Source organism: Hemicordylus capensis, chromosome 5, assembly GCF_027244095.1.
Source record: "Hemicordylus capensis ecotype Gifberg chromosome 5, rHemCap1.1.pri, whole genome shotgun sequence".
In the NCBI taxonomy this organism is placed as follows: Eukaryota; Metazoa; Chordata; class Lepidosauria; order Squamata; family Cordylidae; genus Hemicordylus; species Hemicordylus capensis.
Genome location: NC_069661.1, coordinates 126,807,195 through 126,833,877, shown reverse-complemented (window position 1 = coordinate 126,833,877; position 26,683 = coordinate 126,807,195). Strand labels below are relative to the sequence as shown.

At 42.0% G+C, this 26,683-nt stretch overlaps 1 protein-coding gene across 5 annotated transcripts in view; it reads left to right on the top strand.

Annotated features, from left to right (window-relative positions):
* Positions 1-24,620, top strand: part of CRACR2A (calcium release activated channel regulator 2A) — a 127,885-nt gene extending 103,265 nt beyond the window's left edge. For all 5 annotated transcript variants that reach the window (XM_053251564.1, XM_053251562.1, XM_053251560.1 and 2 more), the window contains 4 exons: positions 1,864-1,978; positions 12,013-12,114; positions 22,464-22,540; positions 22,749-24,620. In XM_053251564.1, the coding sequence (XP_053107539.1) occupies positions 1,864-1,978; positions 12,013-12,114; positions 22,464-22,540; positions 22,749-22,839 (385 nt within the window). In that variant the 3' untranslated portion in view covers positions 22,840-24,620. The remainder of the gene's footprint in view (positions 1-1,863; positions 1,979-12,012; positions 12,115-22,463; positions 22,541-22,748) is intronic.
* The last annotated feature ends 2,063 nt before the right edge of the window (positions 24,621-26,683 follow it).

Here is a 26,683-nt window from a genome sequence, read left to right as displayed (position 1 = left end):
TGTCCAACTTGGTTGAGAATCTGGGCAGCAGTAGCAATCCAAAGCATCATCTGGAGCATTTTGCAGTGAACATGTTGGACATTGCCTTCTTTAAACTAAAGTGTCATATAACCATCCCATCACTGTGTTATTGTGATGCAACAATGGGAAAGGTGCAGTGTATATCACTGTTAAAGATGGTGGTGGGTAATGTGGCCACTGGAGAACATTCCACATTGCTGCTGCCCTGACATCCAAGTAAGCCTCCTCCTAATCCTTGTGGAGTTTATGTGGATGGCTGGGCACCAGCAGTAGGGATGTGCAAACCGGCACGAGTTTGAGCTGGTCCAACGTCAAACTTCACTGGCTCGAGGGCTTGTCCTCGGATCGTCATCAAGTTGAACCAGAGCCGATTTGCCGAAACTGCCCCCCTCGGCCAGTTTTGGGGGGGTCTAACAAAACCTTTTTAAAAAAAACTTCACCACCTCCGAGGGGTGCTGCCATGGCCAGGTGTCCAGTGAGTCCCCCTCCCCCCAGTCCCCAATCAGCCCAGTTCAGGCTGTTTTAGTCCCTGTGTGGCCCATTCTGGGCCTCTTCATGCTGGCGATGGCCTTTTTGGAGACCACCACACATGCACACTGGCCATCTGCATGGCCTGACCCAACCACACAGATGGCTAGTACACATGCACAGTGGCCTCCAGAATGGCTGCTGACAGCATGACAAGGCCAAGAATGGGCCTCGCAGGGCTGATTGGAGACTGTGGGGGCAGCAGGGGGAAGGGGAATCACTAGAGATCCCCCATGGTGACAGCTGTGCCCCCTGGAGGCAGTGAGTTATTAAAACAATTTTTTTTTTTTGCTTAGAGCCCTTGGACTGGCTCAAATTCGAGCTGAACCATGTGGTATGTTTGGGGAGGGGGAACCGAACATGCCCAGTTCCATTCAGTCTCATTCAGACTCAAACCAAACTTGGCATACTGCTTTCATGCACACCCCTATCCAGTAGCAGTCCAGAGTATTTGCAGTGGCCAGGATGGCAGTCATGAAGCACTATATAAGAACAGCCCTGCTGGATCAGGCTCAAGGCCCATCTGATCCAGCATCCTCTTTTGCATAGTGGTCCACCAGATGCCCCCGGGATGCCCACAGGCAAGAGTGGGGGGCAAGCTCTCTCTCCTGCTGTTGCCTCCCTGCAACTGGTATTTAGGGGCATCCTGCCTCTGAGGCTGGAGGTGACCTATAGCCCTCAGACTAGTAGCCAGTGATCGACCTGTCCTCCATGAATTTATCTAAACCCCTCGTGAAGCGATCCTGGTTGGTGACTCACCACATCTTGTGGCAGAGAATTCCAGAGGTTAATTGTGTGGGAAAAGTACTTCTTTTTGTCAGTCCTAAACTTCTTGGCAATCAGATTAATGGGATGACCCCTGGTTCTAGTGTTATGTGAGAGGAAGAAAAAATTATCTCTATCAACTTTCTCCACACCATGCATGGTTTTGTAGACCTCTATCATGTCTCCTCTCAGTCATCTTTTTTCTAAACTAAGAAGCACCAGGTGATGTATCTTTGCCTCATAAGGAAAGTGCTCTAGGCACTTTGTCTGGGGAGCAACGAGTAAGAACTAAACAAAGAACAATGTGGGAGTGGAGGAAGGTCACAAAATTCACATCCAGTTCTATGAACCTCTTGGTGGATTGTGCCTGAAGTCATCAAATGACCTTCGTACCATGCTGTGCTTCTGGCCACATGCTGGGTTGTTTTGGCATACTCTGAATGATCAAATCCTCATTTTTATAGTAGGTTATGTTCCTCTGTTGTCTTATCTACTATATTGTTTTGGTTCTGCTGTGTTGAGATCTATAAGGAGAACACTTCTTTGCAGGTACCGCAGCATCACCAAGCACTTCTTCAGGAAGGCCGATGGTGTAGTCGTGATGTATGACATAACAGCAAGAGACACGTTCATAGCTGTGAAGCACTGGTTAGTGAGCATTGAGGTAAGACTGATTAGGTTAAATACAGTGCAGCCTGGAGAAAATCAGGAGATGAATGTAGAAAAAGCAGGCTACCTTTATCGTTGTGTGTGTTTGTATTGTGTGCTAGATAAAGCTCCTGTTTGCACAACTGTCAGTCAGGCCCTTTTATTGAAATTGAATTTAAACTAATGAGGCTCATGTAAAATTCCATATGTGGAGTTATTGTGTTTTTTGGTGGGGTGTGTGGGTGGGTTTCCAGCCATTTCCCTTCTTCTTACACTTACCCTGACCCTGTGTCTTCCAATCTCCCTTGTATCACTTAGAACCCCACCGAAAGTAAAGTGTGCTGTTGAGTTGGTGTCGATTCCTGGTGCCCACAGAGCCCTGTGGTTGTCTTTGGTAGAATACAGGAGGGGTTTACCATTGCCGCCTCCTGTGCAGTATGAGATGATGCCTTTCAGCATCTTCCTATATTGCTGCTGCCCAATATAGGTGTTTTCCATAGTCTGGGAAACATACCAGCGAGGATTTGAACTGGCAACTTCTGGCTTGCTTATCGAGTCATTTCCCCGCTGCGCCATTAGGTGGCTAGTACCCCACCTACACACTCAGTATTCAACTCCACAAGTTAGTTAATTGATTAATTCATCATATTTATCACTGGACCCTCCGGAATATTAGCAATGATTTAATACTTTTAAAATGTTTTATAAAAGAAAGGAAAAGAAAACCAATGTAAAAGGCAAGTGAGAAAAGTAGCACAACCCAAGAAACAAGATTCCTATTAAATTATGCCTATGTCAATAGAGGACTTAATTTAAAACTAAGCAATTGGTTTTACCAAAAACGAAGCAATGGGATTTTTTTTTTTTAATGAACTTGCCCAGGGAACCCATTCTATAACAATAATGTCACTGCAAAGGATACTCTACTTAGGCACCACTGGATTTGCCTCTCAGAGAGAAGGTACTCAGAGCAAGGCCTCCCAGAAAATCTCCAAGGTAGGGAGGCCTTGCTCTGACATCTCCTCCAATACGAGCATCCACTATCTTTCAGAGGTGTTGGGGAGGCCTTTCTCTGACCCCCATTTCTTACAGATTTAAAGGTAGCAACAAGCACTTTGAATTGGGCTTGGAATACACCAGCAGCCTGTCTAGGGGAGCTTGGATTAGTCTAATATGCTTTTCTGTGGCCAGTTCCTATTAAGAGGTGGGCAGAAGAATTATTTGCAGTGTGAAGCTTCTGGATGATATTCAAGGGTAACCCCATGTAAAGAATGTTGAGGGGAAGCTTTCAAATTCTCACACAGCAGAGTATGCTCTGGTGGTAAAGAAATTTAATCCAAGAGAGTAGGGTTGTGCGTTTTGTTTTGTTTTCTGTTTTGTTTTTGGCCTGAATCCAAAACACCTCCATTTTGTTCTTTGTTCAAAATCAACCAATCCGAAACACCTCAATTTTGTTCTTTGTTTGAAATTGCAAATCCGAAATGTTTTGTATTTTAAAAAATGGCCCTGGGAAAAACTAGTGGGGGTGGGTAGTGCCCAATGGGTGGAAGCTACCACCCAAATTTCAGAGGAATTGGGCAAAGGGCTGATTTTTGGTGAATTTTTGAAGTTTAAGATTTTTCCATTAGGGAATAATAGAGGTTTCAGCAAAAGTATAAGTTCACGTTGGGGTGGGATAAGAGGTGGCCCAGAGCAGAGTAGGATGGGTGGTAGTGCCCAGTGGGGGCAAGAAAACTTCCACAATTTTTTCAAAGGAATTGGGCAAAGGGCTGATTTTTGGTGATTTTTTGAAGTTCATGTGTCTTTAAGGTTTTTCCCCATAAGGAATAATGGAGGTTTCAGTAGCCCCATAACTCCAGCTTGGGGGTACTGGGATGGCCTGGAGCGAGTGGTGGTGTAGTGTCAGTCAGTCAGTCATGTTTATTTACGGTCATAGACCAAAATTTACATACATAATAATACACGTAATATAGTAATAATATATACATAATATAATCAGGAACATGGACTCATCCTAATCAGCAATTTCCCGTTAGCATAATCTGATTTACCATCTGTTGTCTAGCCTTCTTAGCTGCCTCACAGAACTTAGCAACTTTAAATGTTACTTCCTCCTTCTGATCTGAGAGCAGATAGTTGACGTAAAATGCATCTGTATGCCCTGGGAAATCAGTCAGTAAGGAGGAAATATAACAAGTTCGTAAGTCCCTATAAAAAAGACAGCGGAGTAAGATATGAAAGATAGACTCCTGTTCTCCAGAGCCACAAGGACATAGTCTCTGTTCTTTTGGGATCCCTCTAAATTTACCTTCTAATTCAGCTGAAGGTAGCACATTAAATCTGGCCAATGTAAACATCCTGCGATATTTAGTGATAGTAATCTTACCCAGGTAATTCGCAGGTTTAGTATTATACATTTGTAAACCTAGGAAAACTTCTTTAGAAATTAAAGATCGATCAGTCTGCATTTCCATATCATAGATCCGCTGCTTTAATATCAGTCTCGCGTGACAAAAACCCATTTCTAATAGACCATCCAGGCTAAAGCCATATAAACTTATTTGGCGAGATATTGACTGCTTCCAGCTAGAATTAAATTTATCGATAAAAATTAAGTGAGCAAGGCCTGTAGAAAAGAAAGACAATCTCAACCAGAAGCTGAGAATGGAAAACCACATCCGGGCTTCCATCTTAGGCATGCCAGTTTCCATCCTCAATATTACATTGGGAACACATCTAGGGATCTGTAGAATAGATCTCAGAAATTTTGTCTGAACTATCTCTAGTGGAGTGCAGTTAGTATACGGGCCCAACTGTGACCCATAAAGCAACTGAGAGCAGGCTTTAGCTGTAAATAACTTAAGGGCAGCTGGTACAAATTGAGCCCCATCTTGGTGGAAATATGATTGAATGGCCAATGCCGATTTACGTGCATTTTGGGTAACGTATTGCAGATGTGCTTGGCGTTTCGTAGAGGCCTGGAAAACAACCCCTAGATATTTAAAGATCTTAACCTGTTCTAGTTTATGTCCAGCCAAAGACCATTTCAAGGTCTTTGGATGTTTAGCAAAGGCCATAATTTTGGTCTTGCTATAATTGATTTCCAGAGCGTATTCATGGCAAAAATTAGCCAGAGAGCAAAGCGCTCTACGGAGGCCAACAGGAGTCCGAGATAAAATTACTGCATCATCTGCATAAAGCAAAATATTAACCTGTCTATTGGCCAATTTAGGTGGATGGAAAGATGGATTAGTAATAATATCCACAATGGGGTTAATATAATAATTGAAAAGAGCTGGGGCAAGTATACAGCCTTGCCTCACTCCTCGAAAGGTAGGAATTTCTTTAGTGAGGATTCCAGCTGAGCTACATCGAACCTTCAGACATGAGTTCTTGTGGAGTTTATATATTAAAAGTAGCAGACGTCGATCAATAGAGGAGTTAAACAGTCTTTCCCATAATTTATCTCTGGATATGGAGTCGAATGCTGATTTAAAATCCACAAAGGCAGCAAAAAGAGTGGAACGGGGTAGATTAGAATATTTCTCCGCTAGATGTTGTAAGACTAAAGCATGCTCAATAGTAGAATGATTGGCCCTAAAGCCTGCCTGCTCATCAGCCAGCACCTGCTCTTTGTCCATCCAGTCCTGGAATTTGTTAAGTAGGTGAAATGCATACATTTTGCCAATAACATTAAGAAGGCTAATAGGGTGATAATTAGATGGTAAATGTCTTTGGCCTCTCTTGTATATAGGAATTACAATTGCCAATCCCCATTCACTAGGGGGCGAGGTTGTCTGATCAATTGCTGTAAACAGAGAGGCTAATACCGGCAGCCACCAATCCATATTATTCTTGATGGCCTCTACCGGCAAATTATCTGAGCCAGGGGCCTTACCAGTTTTAAACTGATTCACTATTGAAGCAATCTCTGTACATGTTACTGGGGTCCACTCAGGTAATAGGTTAGGGTCCAGTTCCTGTTCTATTTGTAAAAATGTTGTAGTTGCTCCCTCTCTAGCATATAGAGCACGGAAATATTCAGTCCATTCTCCAACAGGTATATAAAAAGATGGCGGGGAAGGTCTGAATTTAGAAGAGAATGATACCAAAGACCAAAACAAAGACACGTTTTTAGCCTGTGCGGCACAGATAAGACGCTGCCAATCTAGCCTTTTGGCCTCCCTTTTTTTTTTGCAAGTAAAATTTTATAAAATATTTTTTTAACAATCAGATCTTGAGAAGTGACCTGATTAGAGTTAGATCGATAAAGATTGTAAGAGTTAATAAGATCCGTTTTTGCTGCACGGCATTCGTAATCAAACCACGGCTGGGAAAAACCAGCACGGGGCTTAGAATTTTTAGAATTGTTAGCAGTTAAAATTGGGTAAAAAGAGCATACTAGATTATTATAATTTTCTATTAAAATATGACTATCTGTAGCATCTGTCATCTTAGCACGGTATTGCATGCAAGCCTCAGTCTTTAAGTGGTTAGTAACACGTTCATTTAACTGAGAGGTCCATTTAAGTCGTCTGGGCTGGATTGCATTAAATAACCCTAAATCACCAGGAGGTTCCATAATATCTTGATCAATAGTTTTCAAATGGAGTGTAACCGGAAGATGGTCACTTTCTAAGTAGTCATCTATTTTAAATCTCACTACATAGGGAGTTAAAGCTCGAGATATTGCTATGTAGTCAATCAATGAGGGTCTGGTGCCTGACCAGTGGGAAAATTCTGCTGGGTAATCATCCTCAGTAGCACCATTAAGGATGAGCATGCCCAGCAGATCAAAAGTCAGCTTAAGTTTAAGTCCCTGGAAGTTGCAACCTAAATCCTTGGACAGACGTTGAAGTAGCGGGGCATTTATTACAGTTTCAGGTGGACACTGATTATATTTATCAAAGAGTTTCAAATCAGTAGTTCCTATCCTGGCATTGAAATCCCCAGCAATGATTACAAAAGACCCAGGAGAAGCATCTTGACATTGCTTAATATAAGTCTTCATTTTAGACCAAGTACTCTTAATCCTCTCTAACTGGTATAAAGGAGGAATATACACATTTATTATTAATAAGCCAACTGTCTTAAATTTAAGTACGACTGCCATAGCAAGTTGATCTAGAGGAGGGAGTCTTGAAATTTCTGCTTTAATGGATGTTTTAATATAGATAGCTAAACCTCCTTTTGGTCTACCTTTCTTAGCATTCTCCTTAACTGCCATCAAGGAAAAGGAAGTATAATTTTCCAAAGGCAGTTCTTGAGTTGCCCAAGTTTCCTGCAGCATTAAAATATGGAAACGATTAATATAAGAAAGAAAGTTTCCCAGACCCAACTTTGCTCGTAGTCCAGCAGTATTCCAAGACAGTAAACTCAGGCCTTCGTTAGATGTTTCAAGTCAATTGGCCTGAGCTAACGTTAAAAGGGTGCTAGGTTGAACCCCAGTTGCCATTTCAGGTGCATTAAGTCCTCCATTGACCAGAAGCGAAGGGGGTCCCATCTCATTATGGAGCAAAAGAGAATGAAATGGGCTAATCTGAACATTATTTTCTACCTCTGCAATCTCTTCTGCCAATGACTTGGTAGGAACTACATCACAATGAGCAATTAATGTCTCAAATAGAGGTTTTGAGTCTACTTCGAAAGCCATTGGAGTTCCTTCCTCCAGCCCAGCAGCATCCTTTTGTTTGTGCGTTTCTAGCAAAGATGAATGTGCCGGCAAGTCAGCAGCTGAATCATCAATCCAAGAGACCCATGGGAGTGAGGTGTTTGACAAGTGTAGGCTAATACAGTGAGGAGGCTTCTGGTCCACGTTCTCATCCAGCTGTAAATCTAACATGCATGTACTGCTGTATTGGCCCGGAGCAAGATCTTTCTTTGTTAGGTCTGCATCCATATTTCTCTCGTTCTCAGTGCTGAGGTTATCAGCTTTGTCAGCTGCTTGAGGTTTTATTTTGGAAGGAGCTGTCAAATCTACCCTTGAAGAGGGGAACTGTGTACAGTCATTAGTATTCATTGGACTTGGTCGGGTCCTTTTGGTGTCTATCATACGTCTATCATGCCTGGAGCGAGTGGTGGTGTAGTGCACATAGGGTGCCAACCACCCCCATACCCACAAGCACGTGGGGTACAGGGTTTGGTTGTTTCTGAGGTGTTCTCAATGTAGATTCTCTGGTAGCACATGAGAGAGGATTCATGGTTTTTCATTGAAAATCTCATATGCTACCAGAGAATCTACACTCAGAACACTTCAGAAACAACAAAACCCAGTACTGCATGGGTTAACAACCCATGGAGGTGGTTGGCACTCTCTGTACAGTACACCACCATTCACTCTGGGCCACCCCAGTGCAGTTATGGGGCTGCTGAAATCTCCACTGTTCCCTATGGGATAAAACCTTAAAGATGCATAAACTCCAGAAATTAATTTAAAATCAGGCCTATGGCTAACTCCTTTGCAATCTGGGTGGTGGGCAGGCACCCCTTGGAGTGCTACTGCCCAACCCACTGCTCTGGCACCCTTTCTGCCCCAAATCTGCTCCAAAGACACACAAATTTCAACAACCCCTCACTCCCACGCCCCACTGCTGCAATCCCCGACCCCATGTCCCACTGCTGCAGCAAACTATGGCTAAGAGCAGCACCCTCCTCCACCAAGCAAGCAATTCTCATACACAGACATATTTTTCAACACATCAACAACAATAGCAGAGCTTTACAAAGAACCGGTTTCCAAAGCAAGATCACACAGATGCAGCAGAACAACAAATTATCCTAGGCAGGCAGGCATTTGAATTGCATTATGTATAGAGTATATACACAAACATTGTAACTAAATAGGGAGCAGTGTGCTGGGCTCAGGCTGGCAGCAAGGCAAGCATGGCATCATGGAAACTTTAGTTTAGACATGCAATGCAAAATTAGTTCTTTCTCTCTGTGTCTTGAATCAGGCAGCCAGAAAGGCAGAAGCAAGCGAGTAACTTGTTGATGAATTCAAACAAACTCCCCCCACCTCAAGCAACCAGCCTAGACAGAGTGGAAATAGGGCATTGTTTGTTAGAGCTGGCAATGGTTAATCAGAGTTTCTTAGCACATAATTGCATCACAATAGAACACATTCCCAAGAAATGAGTTTCCTCAGGGATGCTGTGCCTGCTTTTTGCATATCTTATCTTCTGCTAATCCAGGGGCGGAGAACCTTGGCCCTCCACCTGTTTTTGAACTACCACTCCCATCACCCCCAGCCACAATTAGTAGTTCAAAAACAGCTGGAGGGCCAAGGTTCCCCACCCCTGTGCTAATCTCTTCTTGACAGACACTCACTGCCTCCCTAGTTGCTGCAGTCAGGAGACCAAAGGTCTGAAGAACAAAACAAAACTTCGGCTCTGAAATAGGGTCATTTCAATTTGTATACAAAACATCCAAAAATGTCATTTCCGGACACAAAATGTTTTGTTGCCAAATCAAAATGCACAAGCCTACAAGAGATTATCTGAAGAGATTAGGTTGAGTTTAAAAAAACAAATAAAGATTTATTAAGAAACTAAAATATCACTAAGAGACATAGACCAACATACACAAACCAGCATTGGCCTCCAACAACTGAACCATTCTAACTGACTCTGATCAAGACAGATCTATTATTCAGGGTTTCTTAACCTTTGGCCCCCAGATGTTTTTGGACTACAACTCCCATCATCCTCAGCCATAAAGGCCATATCTGGGGATGATGGGAGTTGTAGTCCAACAACATCTGGGGCCCCAAGGTTGAAACCCTGTATCATAATGCCTCTAGTGGCCAGAAGATGTTACTGCGGTGCTGAGAGCAATGCTTTAGAATTCTCACTTCCAACAAATAATATTGCAGTGATCGATCTTGTAGGCTCTCAGAAGTTTGAAGCTAGCTCCTTGACTGGGAGGGGTGACTGGGAGGGGTGGAGGTATGTCAATATCACATTGCCCATCTTTCCACAACTGCCCCAAAGCTAGTTCTGGGGTTTAAATGAGGCAATGCATCTCTGGTGTCTGTCCCTTCTGAATCAGTTAAATCATGTTTGAATCAAACACCTGAATCAGTTGTCTGTTTCTTTGGCACACTCTGAACATGACAGGAGAGTGACAAACAAGCAGAATGCTGAGAACTGGCTACTAAACAAGGAGAGACCAGGGTCATTCTAAAGATGAATGGGATTCTGCTTTTTGGCTCCCTTTTCAACTCTTTTTCATCTTGCTTGCTTGTTTGCTTCCTTAATGGGGAAAAACATTTTCATTATGTTCTGCTCTGTTTTCCATCTCAGTCTGTGTCTTATTAAAGGTCACTTAGATGGGGGCTGCCTCATCATCCCTGACATTACTGCCACTGATATTTCTAAGAGACTATTGTGGAACTTCTGGATCTTTAGCTTGAGGCTTTATTTTTAATAGCTTTCAACTGAAAGTCAAAGGCTGCAATCCTGCACATATTTTGGCTGCTTAAATCCTAGTCACTTCAGTGGGAATTAAGCAGTTCTGTGTGCAGGATAGATTATCTACAGTAAATACCATGCTACTGTGGGATTACATTCTTCAAAACAAAAATGGAATGGAAGGATTAGGAAGCTTTCCTATTTCTTGACCTTCCTCTCCATCACAAAACAACCAAGCAGTCTCCCTTTTAGAAGTGTCTGTGTCTCCTAAATATCATTGTACATTCAAAATACATCACATTATGATGCAAGAGATGCAAAAACAGAGTTACCGTATTTATCCGAATAGAAGATACCTCGGAATCTAAGGCCATCCCTTTAAGAAATAGAGGTTAAAAACAGGTTATATCTGTATTTTCCTGAAAAGAAGAAGAATTAAGACGACCCCCTGATTTCTAACATCAAAGAACCTGGAAAAAACCCTAGTCTTGGATTCAGGTAAATACAGTAATACTTGATAAACACCTAATTGGCCTCTAGGTATATTTATATCCCACCCAAAACTTGCATCTATGAGTGGCTCGCAATAAAATACAAATTACAGCAAAATAAAAAGGTTAAAACCACAATTTAAAATTTAAAACAATGTTAAAAACTATCAAAACAGTATCTAATTAGAAGCCTGGGTGAACAAATGTGTCTTGACAGACTTCTAAAAAGTTGTCAGAGATGAGGAGGCTCTTATTTTGGCAGAGAGCGCATTCCAGAGCCCCAGGGCAGCAATGGAGAAGGCCCATCCCTTAGCAGCCACCAGATGAGCCGGAGGCAACTGCAGATGAACCTCCCCTGATCTGAACGGGTGGCGGTGGGGTTCATAGTGAAGATGATGTTCTCTTACATACCCAGGGCCTAAGCTCCTTAGGGCTTCATAGGTTATAACCAGCACCTTGTATTTTGCCAGGAAAAATAAACTGCTGCATTTGATAGGCAACATTTTGGTGGGGATAAAACTTCCCCCTCCATCTCTAAGTCCGGGTGGCTTTCCACTCACTGACAAGCTGTGTGTGTATGTCCATGTGTGCTGTGAGCACGAAAATGTACTGTAACCCCCAGAGGTATCTGCAATAGATAGAACCCATTCCTGCACATACATAGTACTATAATAAAAACTACCTTCCTTCAAAATAACCTTTGAAGCAATGTTTTGGGTTTCTATTTTTTTTTTTTACTCCCGTTTACAGTTTATTTTTATAGCAATAATCAGAATACCTCATAATTGTATCCATACTGAAAGACATAATGTCCACTTTCAGATCTAATTAGAGAAGTATAGCTAGATTCTAAAAGGCTCTATTGAAACAGTATATGCCATTCTATATTTATCACTGAAGATCTGAACAAATAATTTTCAAAGTGGTTTTCAAAGAATAGTATGTATGATAACTTTCATAATCTGAATAATACCAATCTTTTATTTCTTTTCCTTAATCTAAAGATTGATCTATTTTGTAATAAAATGACTTATTGCCTGCTGGTGCACTGTTGAGCGTATTCATTTTCATGTCTGCTAACTACCAGGTCTTCTTAATATTTTCTTGAAGAAAAAATGCTCCATTTTTAACTGCTGTTCATTGTTTCCTAGGAGGCAACAGGGGAGAACATTCCTGTCCTTTTGCTTGGTAATAAAACTGATATTGAGAAAGAACGTGAAGTCCCCAAAGGATTAGGAGAGCATCTCGCCAAGGTACAGTATGAAGAGCCCAATGAGCACATTGTTATCAGACAATCAACAATAGATTTTAAATCAAAAAGTGAAATCCATCCTGTGCTCATTTAGTTATGCTTGGGAATTACTTGCTCAATAATTTAGTCAATGAGTGTTGCCCTTGTATAATCTGGAGTACTGATGCTCTCTGAGATACAACCACAGCCAACTATGTGTATCTCATTAAGCTAATGTATTTGATACTGCCTCACTATTAGGGAGAGAGGACTCTCCTTCACAGTGTGCTGGACAAGTATAAAATGCCAAGAGAGAGATGTCTTTCTCCATCTCTTTTGGAATGATGCAGAAGGGAGCAGCCTCTTTTCCATCAGTTGCCACTATAGGTAGATGAAAGTCCATAGGGTAGTTGCCCAGTTGCCTTGCTTTGCCACATCTTGCTTTGCCACATCTCCAGAGAGTATGCGGTAGATCCATATTCTCATACTATGTGTGACAGGTGCAGCTGCTGCTATATTATTATTATTATTGTTTACACAGTCAGACAGGTGTTATTGACTGGTTTGTTTTATCCAGACATAGAGTCCTTTCCCAAGGACCTTCCCAAGGAACTGGGATGGCTGAATTTTATTATCAATGTTGTTGCTGTTATTATTATAGATATCGTCGCAGAATATAGGCTGTTCCCAGTAAAGTTGCTTTTTGTAATTGGCTGATGGTGATTTCTGTGGCCCCTGTGGTGTTGAGGTGCTCCTCAAGGTCTTTTGGAATTGCACCTAGGGCACCAGTTACTACTGGGATTATTTTGGTCTTCTTCTGCCACAGCCTTTCAATTTCAATTTGTAGATCTTTGTATTTTGTTGTTATTTCTTTTTCTTCTATTCTGCTATCCCCTGGTATTGCTAGGTCGATTATTTTAACTTGTTTTTCTTTCTTCTTGACTACAGTTATATCTGGTGCAATGTGTGGCAGATGTTTGTCTGTTTGTAGTCTGAAGTCCCATAATATTTTTACATCTTCATTTTCTACAACCTTTTCAATTTTATGGTCTCACCAATTTTTGGCTACAGGTAGCTTGTATTTTTTGCAGATGTTCCAGTGTATCATCCCTGCTTCCTTGTCATGCCTTTGTTTGTAGTCAGTCCATGCAATCTTTTTATAACAGCTGATTAGGTGGTCCACTGTTTCATCTGCTTCTTTACAAAGGCGGCACTTGCTGTTTGTTGTTGATTTTTTGACTTTTGCTCTTATTGCATTTGTTTTTAGTGCCTGTTCTTGTGCAGCCAGTATTAAACCCTCTATCATCTATTATTATTATTATTATTATTATTATTATTATTATTATTATTATTATTCTGCTTTTCTTTTCAACAAAAAGTTCTCAAGATGATTTACATAGCAAAAGGAATAAGAAAATTGTTCCCTGTCCCCAAAGGGCTCACAGTCTAGAAGGAGACCACAGTACCAGCCACTGGGAGCAATGGTATGCTGGAGTGAATAGGGACAGTTGTTTCCCTCCTGCTAAATATAAGAGAGCCTCCTAATGACGCAGTGGGGAAATGACTTGACTAGCAAGCCAGAGGCTGCCAGTTTGAATCCCTGCTAGTATGTTTTCCAGACTATGGGAAACACCTATAATGGGCAGCAGCGATCTAGGAAGATGCTGAAAGGCATCATCTCACACTGCGCTGGAGATGGCAATGGTAAACCCCTCCTGTATTCTACCAAAGAAACCCACAGGGCTCTGTAGGCACCAGGAGTCAACACCCACTCAATGGCACACTTTAAATATAAGAGAGCCAACACTTGAAAATGCACTTGTGAAGTTAGCAGGAGTTTATTTAAAGTTGGCTTTGTTAACAGGTTTTATATAAATGTGTTGGGTAGCAGCTGCCCTCCCTTTGCAGGCAAAGCTGTATGCTGCCAAATTAACCAATATACTGCAGCTTTTAACAAAACTGGGGGATGCTTCTGCTCCTCCCAAGAAAGGGGATGTGGCTCCCCCCTCCTCTCTGGGAGCAAAACAAGGCAAGCCAGTCCCCCTCTTCATGCAGCGGCTTCTGCTAGATAGCAGTCTGCTTTCTTCTCCAGAATTCCAAAAGAGATGTGATGTTCCTTCATTAAAAGAGATAACATGCACATTCAGCTAAAACATGTTGACAGGTCTCCTTACAGACTTGAAAATAACAATATTTCAGAAGCAACTCTGCAGTTCATGAATCTGAAAGCCAATGCACATTACTTACTCAGACAGTATAACTCCATGCATGTGCAGATGACTAGCATGAAGTCATGCTTTGACTAGCAGAATGACTAGCAGAAGTTGTGCTTTGCATAAGAGCCTGAGTGGATACGGCTCATAGGCAAGCTGCTCAGCAGGTCAGTTCTCAAGCAGGTGGTATCAGGAGAGCTGGGCAAGTGAGTGACAAAAGATGGGATAGCCAGATGTTGAGGAGTTGGCATGAGAGATGTGCTCGGCACATCTGAACAGCATTCACCGTTCAAAAGATCTACTAGATCCTCAGTGTTTACTTTGAAGTCATGCAACTTAGACCAAGATTTTTATGGGAATTATAAATATGCAATTGCATTATTGAAATCATATTTTGTTCTGACCAGTTCTTGTATTGGTGGACAGAATATTTGATATATAAGCAGTTGAACATTCAATCACCTTCTAGTGTGATCAGGAAACATAACCCTGGATGGAGCTATGCAGAAGAAGAGGTGGGGCTATTCAGAGAGAGGCAGGCTTGATTCACAGTGGCTTGGCAGTTAGCCCACACCCCAATGTGTGCACCCTTTACCTCCCCTCACTACATAAGGGAATGGTTGCCAGTTATATGAATTGCATTTGGGGACACAGTTTTGGTAAAGACCAAAATAGCCTTCCATGCCATTGCCTATTATGGGATGGACTGACTTCTCTTCGATAAGGATAGAGAGAGAGAGTAGGCCTGTGCAAGTTGAAAACAAGGGATTTCTGAATTTGGAAATTACCACCACCAGGAGGCAGCCGAAAGTGGGACAAGTGCCCTGGGTACTCCGGTGGTGGTGGTGCCCTTTAAGTGTGCACCCAGTACTGGTGTGGGGGTGGCTGGGCAGCACAGCAATCTTTGGGATCAGTGCGGGAGCAGGAAATGATGCCAGGCAGCATAGGATTCTGGGTCTGCTAGTTCAGCTCAGAGCTTCTCAAACAACCAGACCTAGAAGCCTGTGGGTCCTCCCAGCAAGCACGTGGGCTTCCTACACTGCCCAATATAACCACTGATCCCTAAGATTACTGTGCTGCCCAGCCATCCCCTATGCCACTGCCACCAGAGTACCCAGGGCACTTGCCCCACATTCGGCCGCCTCCTGGGTGCTTTCCAGATTGTGAGCCTTACACCGCAAAAAGCAGTGTAAACTGCAATGTTGTGTGGTGCCATATTCAAACCACATTAGAGATCTGTTGCAAGGAGGCAAGCCCTACAACGGGCAAATACAGCTCTTTTCCCCCCCAACACAGATGCAACATTATAGGGCTGTGACGCAGCAATAAAATCTGAAAGAAGGCATTGGAAATATGAATGGCACCTTCCTTACAATGCAGAGGCTGCTATGTCAAAACATAGGCAATACAGAAGCACACTTAAGGGACCCGTTGCAACATTGTGATAGTGTGCAATCTGGAAAATGCCCTGGTGGTGGTGAGTAGGGATTTCCCATGTCAGAAATCCCTTGTTTCCAACTTGCTCAGTCCACTTGCTTCCCAAGCTTCCTAATGACTGGCATTCTGCTAGAAATGATTAAAAAAACCTCTTTGTTTATTATATATAATATCAATAATTTCTATTCCATCTTTCCATGCTGAGTGTACTCAAGGCAGTTCACAATAAAACCCTAATAAAACGTCATAAATGCAAATAAGTAGTACAGATCATCCAGAAATAATAAAAAGTAGCAGCCAGAATCACCATATCAAAGACCAGTTCTGCGTATTCAAAGCACTTCAGACCTCCTCTCAGGAATCTTGAGCACAGCCCTGTAAGGAAGGCTAGTGTTGTTGTCCCCATGCTGTTGATGGAGAGGCTGGGACTGAAGAGTATGGCTTGCCTAGTGAGTTCAGGGCAGGTGACATCTGAAATGGTTACTTTCTGTTTTGGAGCTCATCGCTCCCAAGGCGTCTTTCACACAGGGCTTTTAGCTTGCATCTCCTCCAGAATGGAGGGTGTACGCTCACATATTGGCCTGATTGACTCTGAAGTCCCTATGAGCTATCAGGGAGCACTTCACACACAATTTGGGGTTTTTTTTTACACATTAAGAGTGTAGCCCGATTTATATCCAGGATTCAAAAATCCTTTTTTTTTTTTTTTTGCTTTGGTTTGGGGGGGCAACTTTGAACACAATAAAACCTGCTGTGTGAAAACCCTCCTGGTAATGCACAAGTAATCACTGGCTTGGCTGAGGGCACCTTGTTACCTCAAGGCCTGTGGATTCCAAGAGCCTTAAAGCTGAGTTGCCAGGCTACTTGTGGCAGATGCTAGAAGGTATGTGCCCAAGGAGCTAATGGATGGGTCTGACTATTCATTATTTTAGTGCACAGATCTCCCCAAAGCCTCCCCACAGTCACATAAAGAAGCATTCCTGTGACTATAAGAGCCACAGTTTAATGGATAATAGAAGATAATAATTTTTAGGTTTGTTGGGTTTTTTTTTTTAGCAAAACCCCCTAACCAGAACTGGGGTTAGAAACGATTGGTGCAAGTTACTGATCTCCCCTGGACCAAATGGTATTTCGGGGGGCGGGGGGACATGCGCACACACACAATAATTGTTTCCATTGAAATCTGCAAGAAAACTCTTGTTGATTCCAGCAGGAGCAATATCAACCGCTTCCTTTCACTCAACAAGTTTCAATTGCTTTTATTTATTTTTAATATGCTGGTATATTTTCTGACCCCAGGGGGTTTCATGCTAAGAATTATTCCTGGTGATTGTTGCAGAAAGTCCATTAAAAAAAACACACACCCTAAAAGTCAAGCCAGATCTCAAGGTAATGGAGAGAGTGGGTGTTGTCTGTATCACAGAGCACTTTTCATAACTGCAACAAGGAAAGCTGAGAATGAATCATGTTGAGAAACAGAACGATTGTAGCCTGCAGCCTACAAGGTCCTTAATTGTAACATGGCATACAAAGAAATATATGGTTGTGCCCCCTCCCCCATCAAAGTTAAAGTAAAATAGCGACAGAAGATGAAAACACGGTAACATTCAAATGAATGAATACTCGTTACAGTATGTTTGTGAAATAGGAAATATTAGCTCTTAAAATGTCATTGGCTAGAAATAGCAAAGGCATAATTAAATGATTGTAGTTTGCTTGCTGAGCTTATAATAGTGATTTAGTCTAATGGAATATTAATTATTGCTAAATTGCAGTGTGATTCCTATAAAGCCAAATATGACATTCCTTATTAACTGATTGGGCTGTTTCTGTTTCATGAGCAATTGGTGGAATAAATTAAATGTAACATTATTCCCTCTAATGCCAAACTTACAAGATCCTTTGCCTGCTAGCTTAAAAGTAAAATGGGGCCACCCAAAATAAGATAGTGGCTTCTCCACTATCTGGGGATACCCCAGGGTTAGCAGAAATGTTTTGCTTTTTTATTAAAAGGAAAATAAATGGGTTTAAAAAAAAAATTGAGTATTTTCCAACCAGGAACTGTTCTCATTGATTTCCAGTACTGTTGGATGTTGACAGCAGCTGAGCCATGAAATGCTGAAAAATAGGGAGAAAATTCCTGCTTGAGCCTTTAGCAGCTTATAATAAATGCAGGAAAGATTAGGGTCAAGGGGATGCACACTGCAAGGTTGAAATACTTACCTTACGGTGTTATGTGTGATTTTAGGGGGGATGACAAGTAAATCACTTTTCCTTCTTCACTCCCCAGAGGCCACCCCCTCCTCCCGACATAGAAGCTTGCCTCACACCTGAACTCTGTTGTTCAACATGGCAGAGGGGAAAAAGATTTGAGGAGGGTGGTAAAGAAAAGAATGCCCCCCCGAAACCTCCCCTCCCCTCTGCAAGTCCCAAAGAGAGCACCTTGTTCTAGGCTGGCAGGAGCTCTGAAAAGGAACTCTCTTGTTATGAGCTTGGAAATATAGTGCAAACATTTTGCTGTGGGTGCCAACTTGCTTCTTCTAATGCCAAACTGGGTAGTTCTGGGCCTGTCTGTTTTCTGGGGATCAGGGAAATCCAAAATCAAGGCAGCTATTTCTGCATACTTGGAGGATGGATCAAGTGGTATCCAAAAATAGATTAGTCTTTTCAGGCTCACTAACTGGAGCTCAGTCACATTTCTGCATGAAACTTTATTTAAAAAGCTAACTTGTGAGATCCTAGAATCCTAAGGCAGTATTCAAAATTGGAAAGAAATCTCAGGATCTGTAGCTTCAGGATGACCTTTCTACCCACACCTGTTTTAGGAAGTCAAAAGAGCACACACCAGGGAAAGCCTGTCAGCTTCTCATCACTTAGAAGGACCAGTGACTAGAAGTGTGAATTCTTAAGGGAGAATTATAAGAGAAGGTCCCAGCAGAGCTGAAGACACCTCAGGCATAATGTCAAATAATCAATTCCAGAGGGGACTGTTGTAGAGGGAAGCTATGACAAAGCTTTTTGGGTCAATTGGAAATTTAAAGACTTACTATTAAACACACAATTAGTACCCACCCCAAACTCGGAACAACATTTCAACACTGAAACACTGAAATGATAAATGAGAGCCACAAAGCAAAACCAAACCAAAACAGTACATGTACTGAAAAGAAATCTCATCTGATAGCCAGTATCCAATATTTTGTTTCAGAGAAGTGCATTGCCTTCAACAAAGATGGTAAAAATCCAATTTTGTTTCCCTTTTCTTTGCACAAAAAAATCCCCACTCATTAAGCTTTTGATTAGCTTAACTATGCATGTGGGCCACATTCTCACGATGAGACAGTGGCATTTGGTACAGGGGTGTGGGTGGAAAACAAGCTGCAGGTGCAACTTGTTTGCACTGCTCTTGCCTGGTCCCGGCTGCCTCTTTGTTTCCCACCTCTCTCCATTGCTGAGTTAACCCCAGGCATTCTGACTGGTACTCACTGGGTTGGGAATATGCATTTCCCAACTTGGTGAATCCCAACCAGTGCGCCTAAAGTTGAGGATGGAGGACAGCAAATGAACTGCACCTGTGGCTTATTTTTCAACCACCCCTGCCCCACCTATGTACTGGCCACCACTGCAATGAGGACACTAAGAGACCAGCAGCCTCTGCATCATGGGCACTTACACATGGACCATAGTAGGGGTTCTTAATCTTGGGTCCTCAGATGTTGTTTGACTACAACTCTCATCCTCTCCAGCCACAGTGTTCTTCAGCCACTGTGGTTTGGATAAATGGATATCCAGTCCTAGCATGTATACCATTCCTAGCTTTCTGGCTATTCAGATAGGTGATAAGAATGACTACAGTCTGAGTGCAGGTTCTCTGTGCTGGAATGAAGTTACTCAGTAGAGGCAAAACTGAAAGTACTAAGGATGTACACGAATTGATTTTTGTGATTTGATTTGAGTTTGAATTGTATCAGCCTCATTTGATTCAAGCTCAAATCTGCTCCCTTCGAATTTGGGTTGATTCAAATTCGCTTTGATTCTATTTGAATTTGAATTAATTCAGCCTAATCTTTAAGGGCTAGGGGGCACCAAAACAGGTAGAGTGGCAGGGCCCTATGGGTGCCAACTGCCATCCAACCCCCAAAGGAATTGGGCAAAGGGGTGAATTTTTACAAATTTTTATGTGTTGTAGATTCTCGGTTGTGAAATAACTTCTTCATAGGGATTCCTAATGGAGAAGTCATTTCACAACCAAGAATCCACACATAAAAATTCCTTTAAAAATCACCCCTGGCAGTGATGGCAGAAGCTCTCGTGTGTGTGTGTGTGTGTTTGTTTGTTACTGGGGACAAAAAGGAGGCTCGAATCGCCAAATCGATTTGAGCTTAAATAGAGGGTGATTTGATTTTACCTCGAATCTGGTAAGCATCCTCAAGGGTGATTTGATTCAAGGTTGAATCATCTGAATCACCCAGACTTGAGTTGAATCAATTCGGCCACGAATCGATTCACTCATCCCTAGAAAGTTCCTTTCTTTCCCAGCCACATGTTTCTTGCACTTTCTATTACACACTACTGTGCTAAACCAGGAATACTGGTTTGCTGCCATATGTTGCATACTGAGGCGGTATTTTTCATACTTCCTTCCACCAGGAGAGTTAACCATTTTCATGTCAACTAAGGGGTAAATAATTTTTCTGCATGCTGCAAATTGTCAACTTGTCTACATAGTGCAAGGAATTTGAAGGATAAGGACATGTTCTAGGGCATACAGTCACTGAACTACTATCTCCTTTTATATGAAATGAGAGCATATTCTAGAACACCCAATGCTTTCCTGCAGCTGTACATGACAGAAAATAATCGGTTATGGTCTTTCCAATGAGTTTGTCCACCATTACTGATCTTCTCATTGAGGAACCTCTGATAAGCTTTCAAGGAACCTCATGCTTCCCCAGGACAAAGTTTGAAAATGACTGCCCTAAAGCACAGGCACTCACATTTATATCTGCATGTACATACAGAGAAGCTTATGTAGGTCCCATCCAGCATTTACCAGGCTGAGATCTGGATAAGATTTAGAACCAAAAACAGTGAGGGATACATATGGTTCCTAGTCTGAGGAAAATGCATCATACATAATATCTGAGAAAATAAAAATGTCAACAGCCAAAAGTAGGTGTCTGTGTAAGCAGGGAATTTCATGATTTTCAGGACTGCATGGTCTTCAGAGGGTGGATTCAGAAAGGTTTATAAACTCCAGTTAGTTAGAAGAAAGGTGTATTTTCTTAGCTTGCCAGGAGACAAAGGTAATTGAAAGAACTTATTCCAATTTTAATTTGAAAAACTCTACTGTGATTTGATGCAACAAAGTGCTGAGTATCTCTAGAAGAGATAAAGATACCTAGCACCTTGCTGGCAGGCTAGTTTTTAGAGTGTTTGATTGCAGAAAAGTAAATGGACAGTTATGCATCCAGAACATTGTGTCGAGCCAAGTGCTAGTTTCATTTGGCTCAACACACAATGCAAAAATGCAAGCTTCTTCCATTTTGAACCAGAAAATGTCATACCTTTGTTTAATATATGAGATTTATTCTGCATTATTTATTTATTACTTCAAAAAGGGACTTTCAAGGCAGCTTACAATAAAAAGGTTAAAATTCACATTAAAAATTCAAATTCATCAAAACAAGTGCTAAGATGACTTTAATGTTAATGAAGTATAACAGCAGCAGAAATTCAAAGAAAGAGCTCTGCCCAAGTCTTAGTGGAGCAAGTACATCTTGATGAGCTCCGGAAAGCTGCCAAGGGCTGAACTTAGAAGTGGGTCCCTTGGATGAGTGACTTTCTGGTGGTACCACAAGAAAGAGAGTGTCTTCTTCACTACAAGCGCCACTGCCCATTGAGGTCATCTGAGGAAGTCCGTCTCCACTTACCGCCAACTCGTTTGGTGACTACACAGAGACGGGCTTTCTCGGTCGCTGCCCCGAGATTGTGGAATGCGCTCCCTGCTGAGATAAGATCCTCCCCATCTCTGGCAACTTTCAAAAAACACTTGAAAACCCATCTTTTCACCCAAGCTTTCTCAGCTTCCTACATGTTTAGGTTTTAATTTCTAGTTTATTTTTTGTATATGTTTTAAACTTATTTTATGTTGTTGTTAACCACCCAGAGATGAGAGTTTGGGGTGGTGTACAAATTTAATAAATAAATAAATAAGAGAAACAGCAAGCAGAAGGAGAACATGCTTAACTCTTTCCATATACACCAGTACTCCCCTGGACCTCCCTCCACCCAGTCCATTTCTTCACCCATTGGACTAACTTCTAGTCTTCCACTCAGGCTGAGGGAAAAGGCTAGAACCAGCTGAATGACATTTGGGCAGAATTGGCGGGTGAGGGAAGGGTCAACATCAGCTCCAGGCAGATTCTCCCAGTTGCCTCCCCCACTTCTGTCTCATGGCATCTCGTTCCACCCTAAGGATGGAGTAGATAGAGCCAAGCCTCCACAGATGACCATATAGGCTCGTATAATAGAATGAGGCCCCCAGGATATACCTGCATACATTCCAACCTTTTTATCAGATTAACCTAAAAAGATGAATTTCTCTTTCTCGGGTCCTGGACTGTGTTGGCACTGGCTCCCTCCACTCTTTCTGCAATTTTTTCCAGAGGCACTTGGTGCAAAACTAATAGAAATGATCTTTCCCCCCCATCTGTTCTAGGATTACAATTTAATCTTCTATGAATGCAGTGCCTTGTCCAGTCACAACACCAATGAGTCTTTACTTCACTTGGCTAGGTAAGAAAGACCTTTTGCTTCTGTTACACTATGAACTACAGCTTGCCAGCTATTATCTACAGAGAACATGGACAGATGCTTCCCAGAGGCATCGAGCTGACACTTATGGGAAAGAGAATGCGGAACTTGATGGACCCTTGATCTGATCTGATCTGTTTCTGTAAGCCCGTTCTTATATTTTCTTATGCTTTTTTTTTTTTTTTGGTAGGCTCTTAAAAGAACAAGAAGACAAAGTGAAGGAAAGGACCGTTCAGCTGCATCATGACTCTAAGAAAAAGGCTTGTTGTTCCAGGCAGTAGGGGGCATGCATGCTCATAAAGACTTTTAGGCTGCAGTTCTAAACTTACTCAGGAGTAAGCCCCATTGGATACAATGGGACTTACTTGTGAGTAGATATGCATAGGCTCACACTGTTTATCATTTTCCCTTTACCTACAATATCTCACCTGCCTCACACTACAGTATATTGGATGATGTTTACAGGCATTAGGCATATACTGGGTTCCACGTAATGTTAGCAAACACACTATCTCCATTACTCTTCTTGCTCTCTCCTTGCAAAACTGAAAAGCTTTTGAGTGGCGATAGGGATGCTTACCACCTGCATTGGTATAATTCCTCTAAAGTCCATGGGAACTACAACAGTGCTGCCATCGGCTTTACATCCGTGCTGCAGAGTGGAATTAGACATGGTCATGTGGCTGCAATGGTTCTGTTAGCGCGGCCCAAAATCACATTAGCCTTTTTTGCTGTTGCATCACATTGCTGACTCTTGCTTAGCTTGTGCTCACCTGCAGACCTGAGATGCTTTTCACATGTACTACTACTACTGCCAAGTCAGGTATTCCCCTTCCCCTCCCTGTTTTGCCTTTTCCCTGTTTTGAATAACTTAGTGAATAACAGCACTTGGTCCCAGTCAAGCTAGTGGAGTAGGCCATGCTGTTTTCCCTCTCCCTCTAGCAGCACCTGGGAGAGACAGGAGAAGGAGACCCAGGGCTGCTGTTTTTGGCGCCAACCACACATTGGTTATAATATCTTGTTCCAGCCTTAGATCATTCTTGAATGATCCTTGGCTGACATACTGTGCAACATTACATGTGCCATGCAATATGACAGTTGTGCAGTTGCACAAGCGCCATGTTGCACAATTAGCAAGAATTGCAAGAACACATTTGCACAATTCTTACATTTAGTGCAACAGTACTCTTTCACAGCTGCTCAAATGTTATGTGCAAAGCACATGTAATGTTGTACAGAATATCAGCTTTTATCTTTGCAAGACACGCCACTGGCTTTAAGGTTACCCATTAAATCAGTTACAGTTTGAAGAATTCGGTCTGTAGTTTTGACACTTCTGCTCTTGCTTCAGTACTTTCTTCTTCATTAAAAAAAGCCATTCACATTACCTATATTTTAAGAGCAATCCTAGGAAGCACAAAATAAATGCTAAGTTTAACAGATCTGAATGCAGGAAAACTGAAAGAAATGCAAAGGCCAGATTCCCATGAAAAGAATTCCTCCACAACAGTGTTTGCAGATGGAGGGAAATCCTCCTCAATATAGGGGGGAGTTGTCAGAAAGTGAAAAAGAGGGGACTTTCTTTTATGAAGAGATTAATTTTGCAGAAAACAACAGGAAACCGCTTGGTTTGGGTAGTTTTGTGGTTCTGTGATTCTGCTGTTTCTGGAAGCGGGGGGAGTAGTCGAGGTTGCTTCAGGCAGCTGTCCTGCTTCGCCAGGCATTGCAGCTGGTAAAGTTTGCAAGCCAAACACATTGGTACCTCTGTTTTCAAATGTATATTTTGAATGAGGAGATGGAATTTCTTCTCAAAACTCATTTTGTTAGAACAATAGACAGACTCTCCACTCTGTTATTAAAATTATTGTTTATACAGTATATGTTTATTTATTGTAAAATGGAGATGTTTTTAAAAAGTATAACTGGATGAATATATTTGAAATCATTTCAATAGGAGAAGGGGAAAGCAAGAGGTTTAGATTTTTTATGACAAGGACCACGCAAGAACACTAGTTCTGTATGTAGCGTATTTTATTTTTAAAATAAATTGTCCAAAAGTTAAGAGTGTGCTGCTGGACTATTTTGTTTGTTTATTTTATTTGCATCCTACTTTTTGGGCTATATTAGACTCACAAGGCAGCGAACTATATAAAAGCAACCATTAAAGACAATAATACATAGAAGACAAAAAAATGTCAACTTTTGCATTTTACACCTGAGGCATCTAAGAGGAAGTCCTTTTGGTCTCAAAAGATTTACCACAACCTAAAGAGGGTAAGAAAACATAGCCTAGGTCCAGGGAATAGTTGCAGGACAAGTAACAGAAATCTTTGTCTTGGGTTGGCTTAGGAAGCTTCTCTAGAGACGAGTTAGGCAAAATCTGGGGCTGCATGGCCTCTCCCCTGCCCCCGACTGATAACTCCACAAAAAGGGTCCTTTTTCCTGGTACGATCAGCCAATAAGTCACCCGGAAATGGAGATTTAGTTCAAAGCTTTATTTACTCTGCAGAGTAAAATACAACCCTGGGGAATAGCTTCACAGCAGGGCAGCAGCCTAAAGCATGGCTGCCCTGGACATTTATACAATGATTGATACATTTCACGCATGGTCATCATTAACACATTTCAAGCATGGTCATCATTAACAACAAGCTAGCTGGGTAGTCCGGTAGTACAGTACCATATTAGTCCAATAGGATTACAACACTGCCATTGTTAAGGTTTGTCCACGCAGCCTCTAGTAGGCAGTTTCATTATCAGCATCGTTCCCTCTCCTGACCACTTAACCAGAACAAGGAAGGCACAGAGAATAAATAATATGTTGCAAGTTCCCAAGGCTAGCAAGGCAGAGAGGATGGGAACCAAAGCAAACTAAGCAAATTCTTTCTAAATGACATACAGACAGGAACACAAAATGGAGGAGACTCTTGCTCTTTTCAGCAACAATCAGAATGGAGTAACTATGGCTAAGTGTGGCTGCATGGCCTCTTCCCCGTCCCCGACAATGGCTTGGCAGTGTCACTGGATTTGTCTGCACCTTCCTAGAGCCTCAAAAATAAATCTGGAGGAGTGCTTGCATTGGTGCCCATGACGGGCTAAAAATAGACTGGAATTAAAAGCTACTGAGCAGTTTCAGAGAGTCTCACTTTTCATTTTGAGCTGCAGATGAATTTTGAGGGGAAAGCTATTCATCTTGTATTGCTTACAAGCCGATAAATTTGTTCCGAACCAGATAATTATGAATTTTGCCAGCATCTCTAGTTAAAATGGTGAATATGTGCAGCTTAAACTGCAATAGGCCACATGGAAGTGATGCAACAGGATTGTCTACAGTACATCAGGCAGTTAATCGCTTTAGGAGCACAATTTGCAGCAACTTTTCTGGCAGCCCAAGCTGAGTGTTTATTTCATTCTTGTTGCATGATAATACACCAGCACATGTTTATTAGCAATAGAGCATACCAAATATTCTTCAGTTTTTATTTCCAGGCCAAAAATAGCAATGAAGGGGGTGAGATATATATTCACCTTAAAACACTTGGATTGTGTAACTATCCTGTGTCCTTGTTTCTCTAGCTGTTGCTGCTTCAGCATAATCGACCCCCCCCCCAAATTCCTGGTTACTGTTTCCTGGTCTTTTCTGAATTAGTCATCTAGATGATGCCAGCCAATTAGAGAACACACTGTGAATAAGATGACATCACTAGCCTACGTTGTTGGGGTTTCTGATTATTTAGCAAAGCACCAAGGAAGCTACCACTCCAGTTACAGAGTGCAGAGTTTAGTTGTTGCAGCTATTTAATCTAAACTAAATTGATTTATTGGTGAAGTACATTTGAGGTAGGACAGACCTATCCTATCTATCAGCTACATAATGAACAGGTAGTGGGAGAGAGATGTTTCCATCTTGTCTCTAGGAGGAAAGGAAGAGGACTGACTCACTACAGGAAGTACCTGAGGAGTCAAAGCAGGGGTCATAGAGCAGAGGAAAGCACGGACAGGTAAAGGAGACCCTCACTAGCTACCTCTACTCCCAATGCCCCCAGTGGTCATTAGGACAGTTGGTGAAAAGGTTGATGCACTGGAACTACATCCCCAACACCCCTTCTCATTGCCTGCTGCACC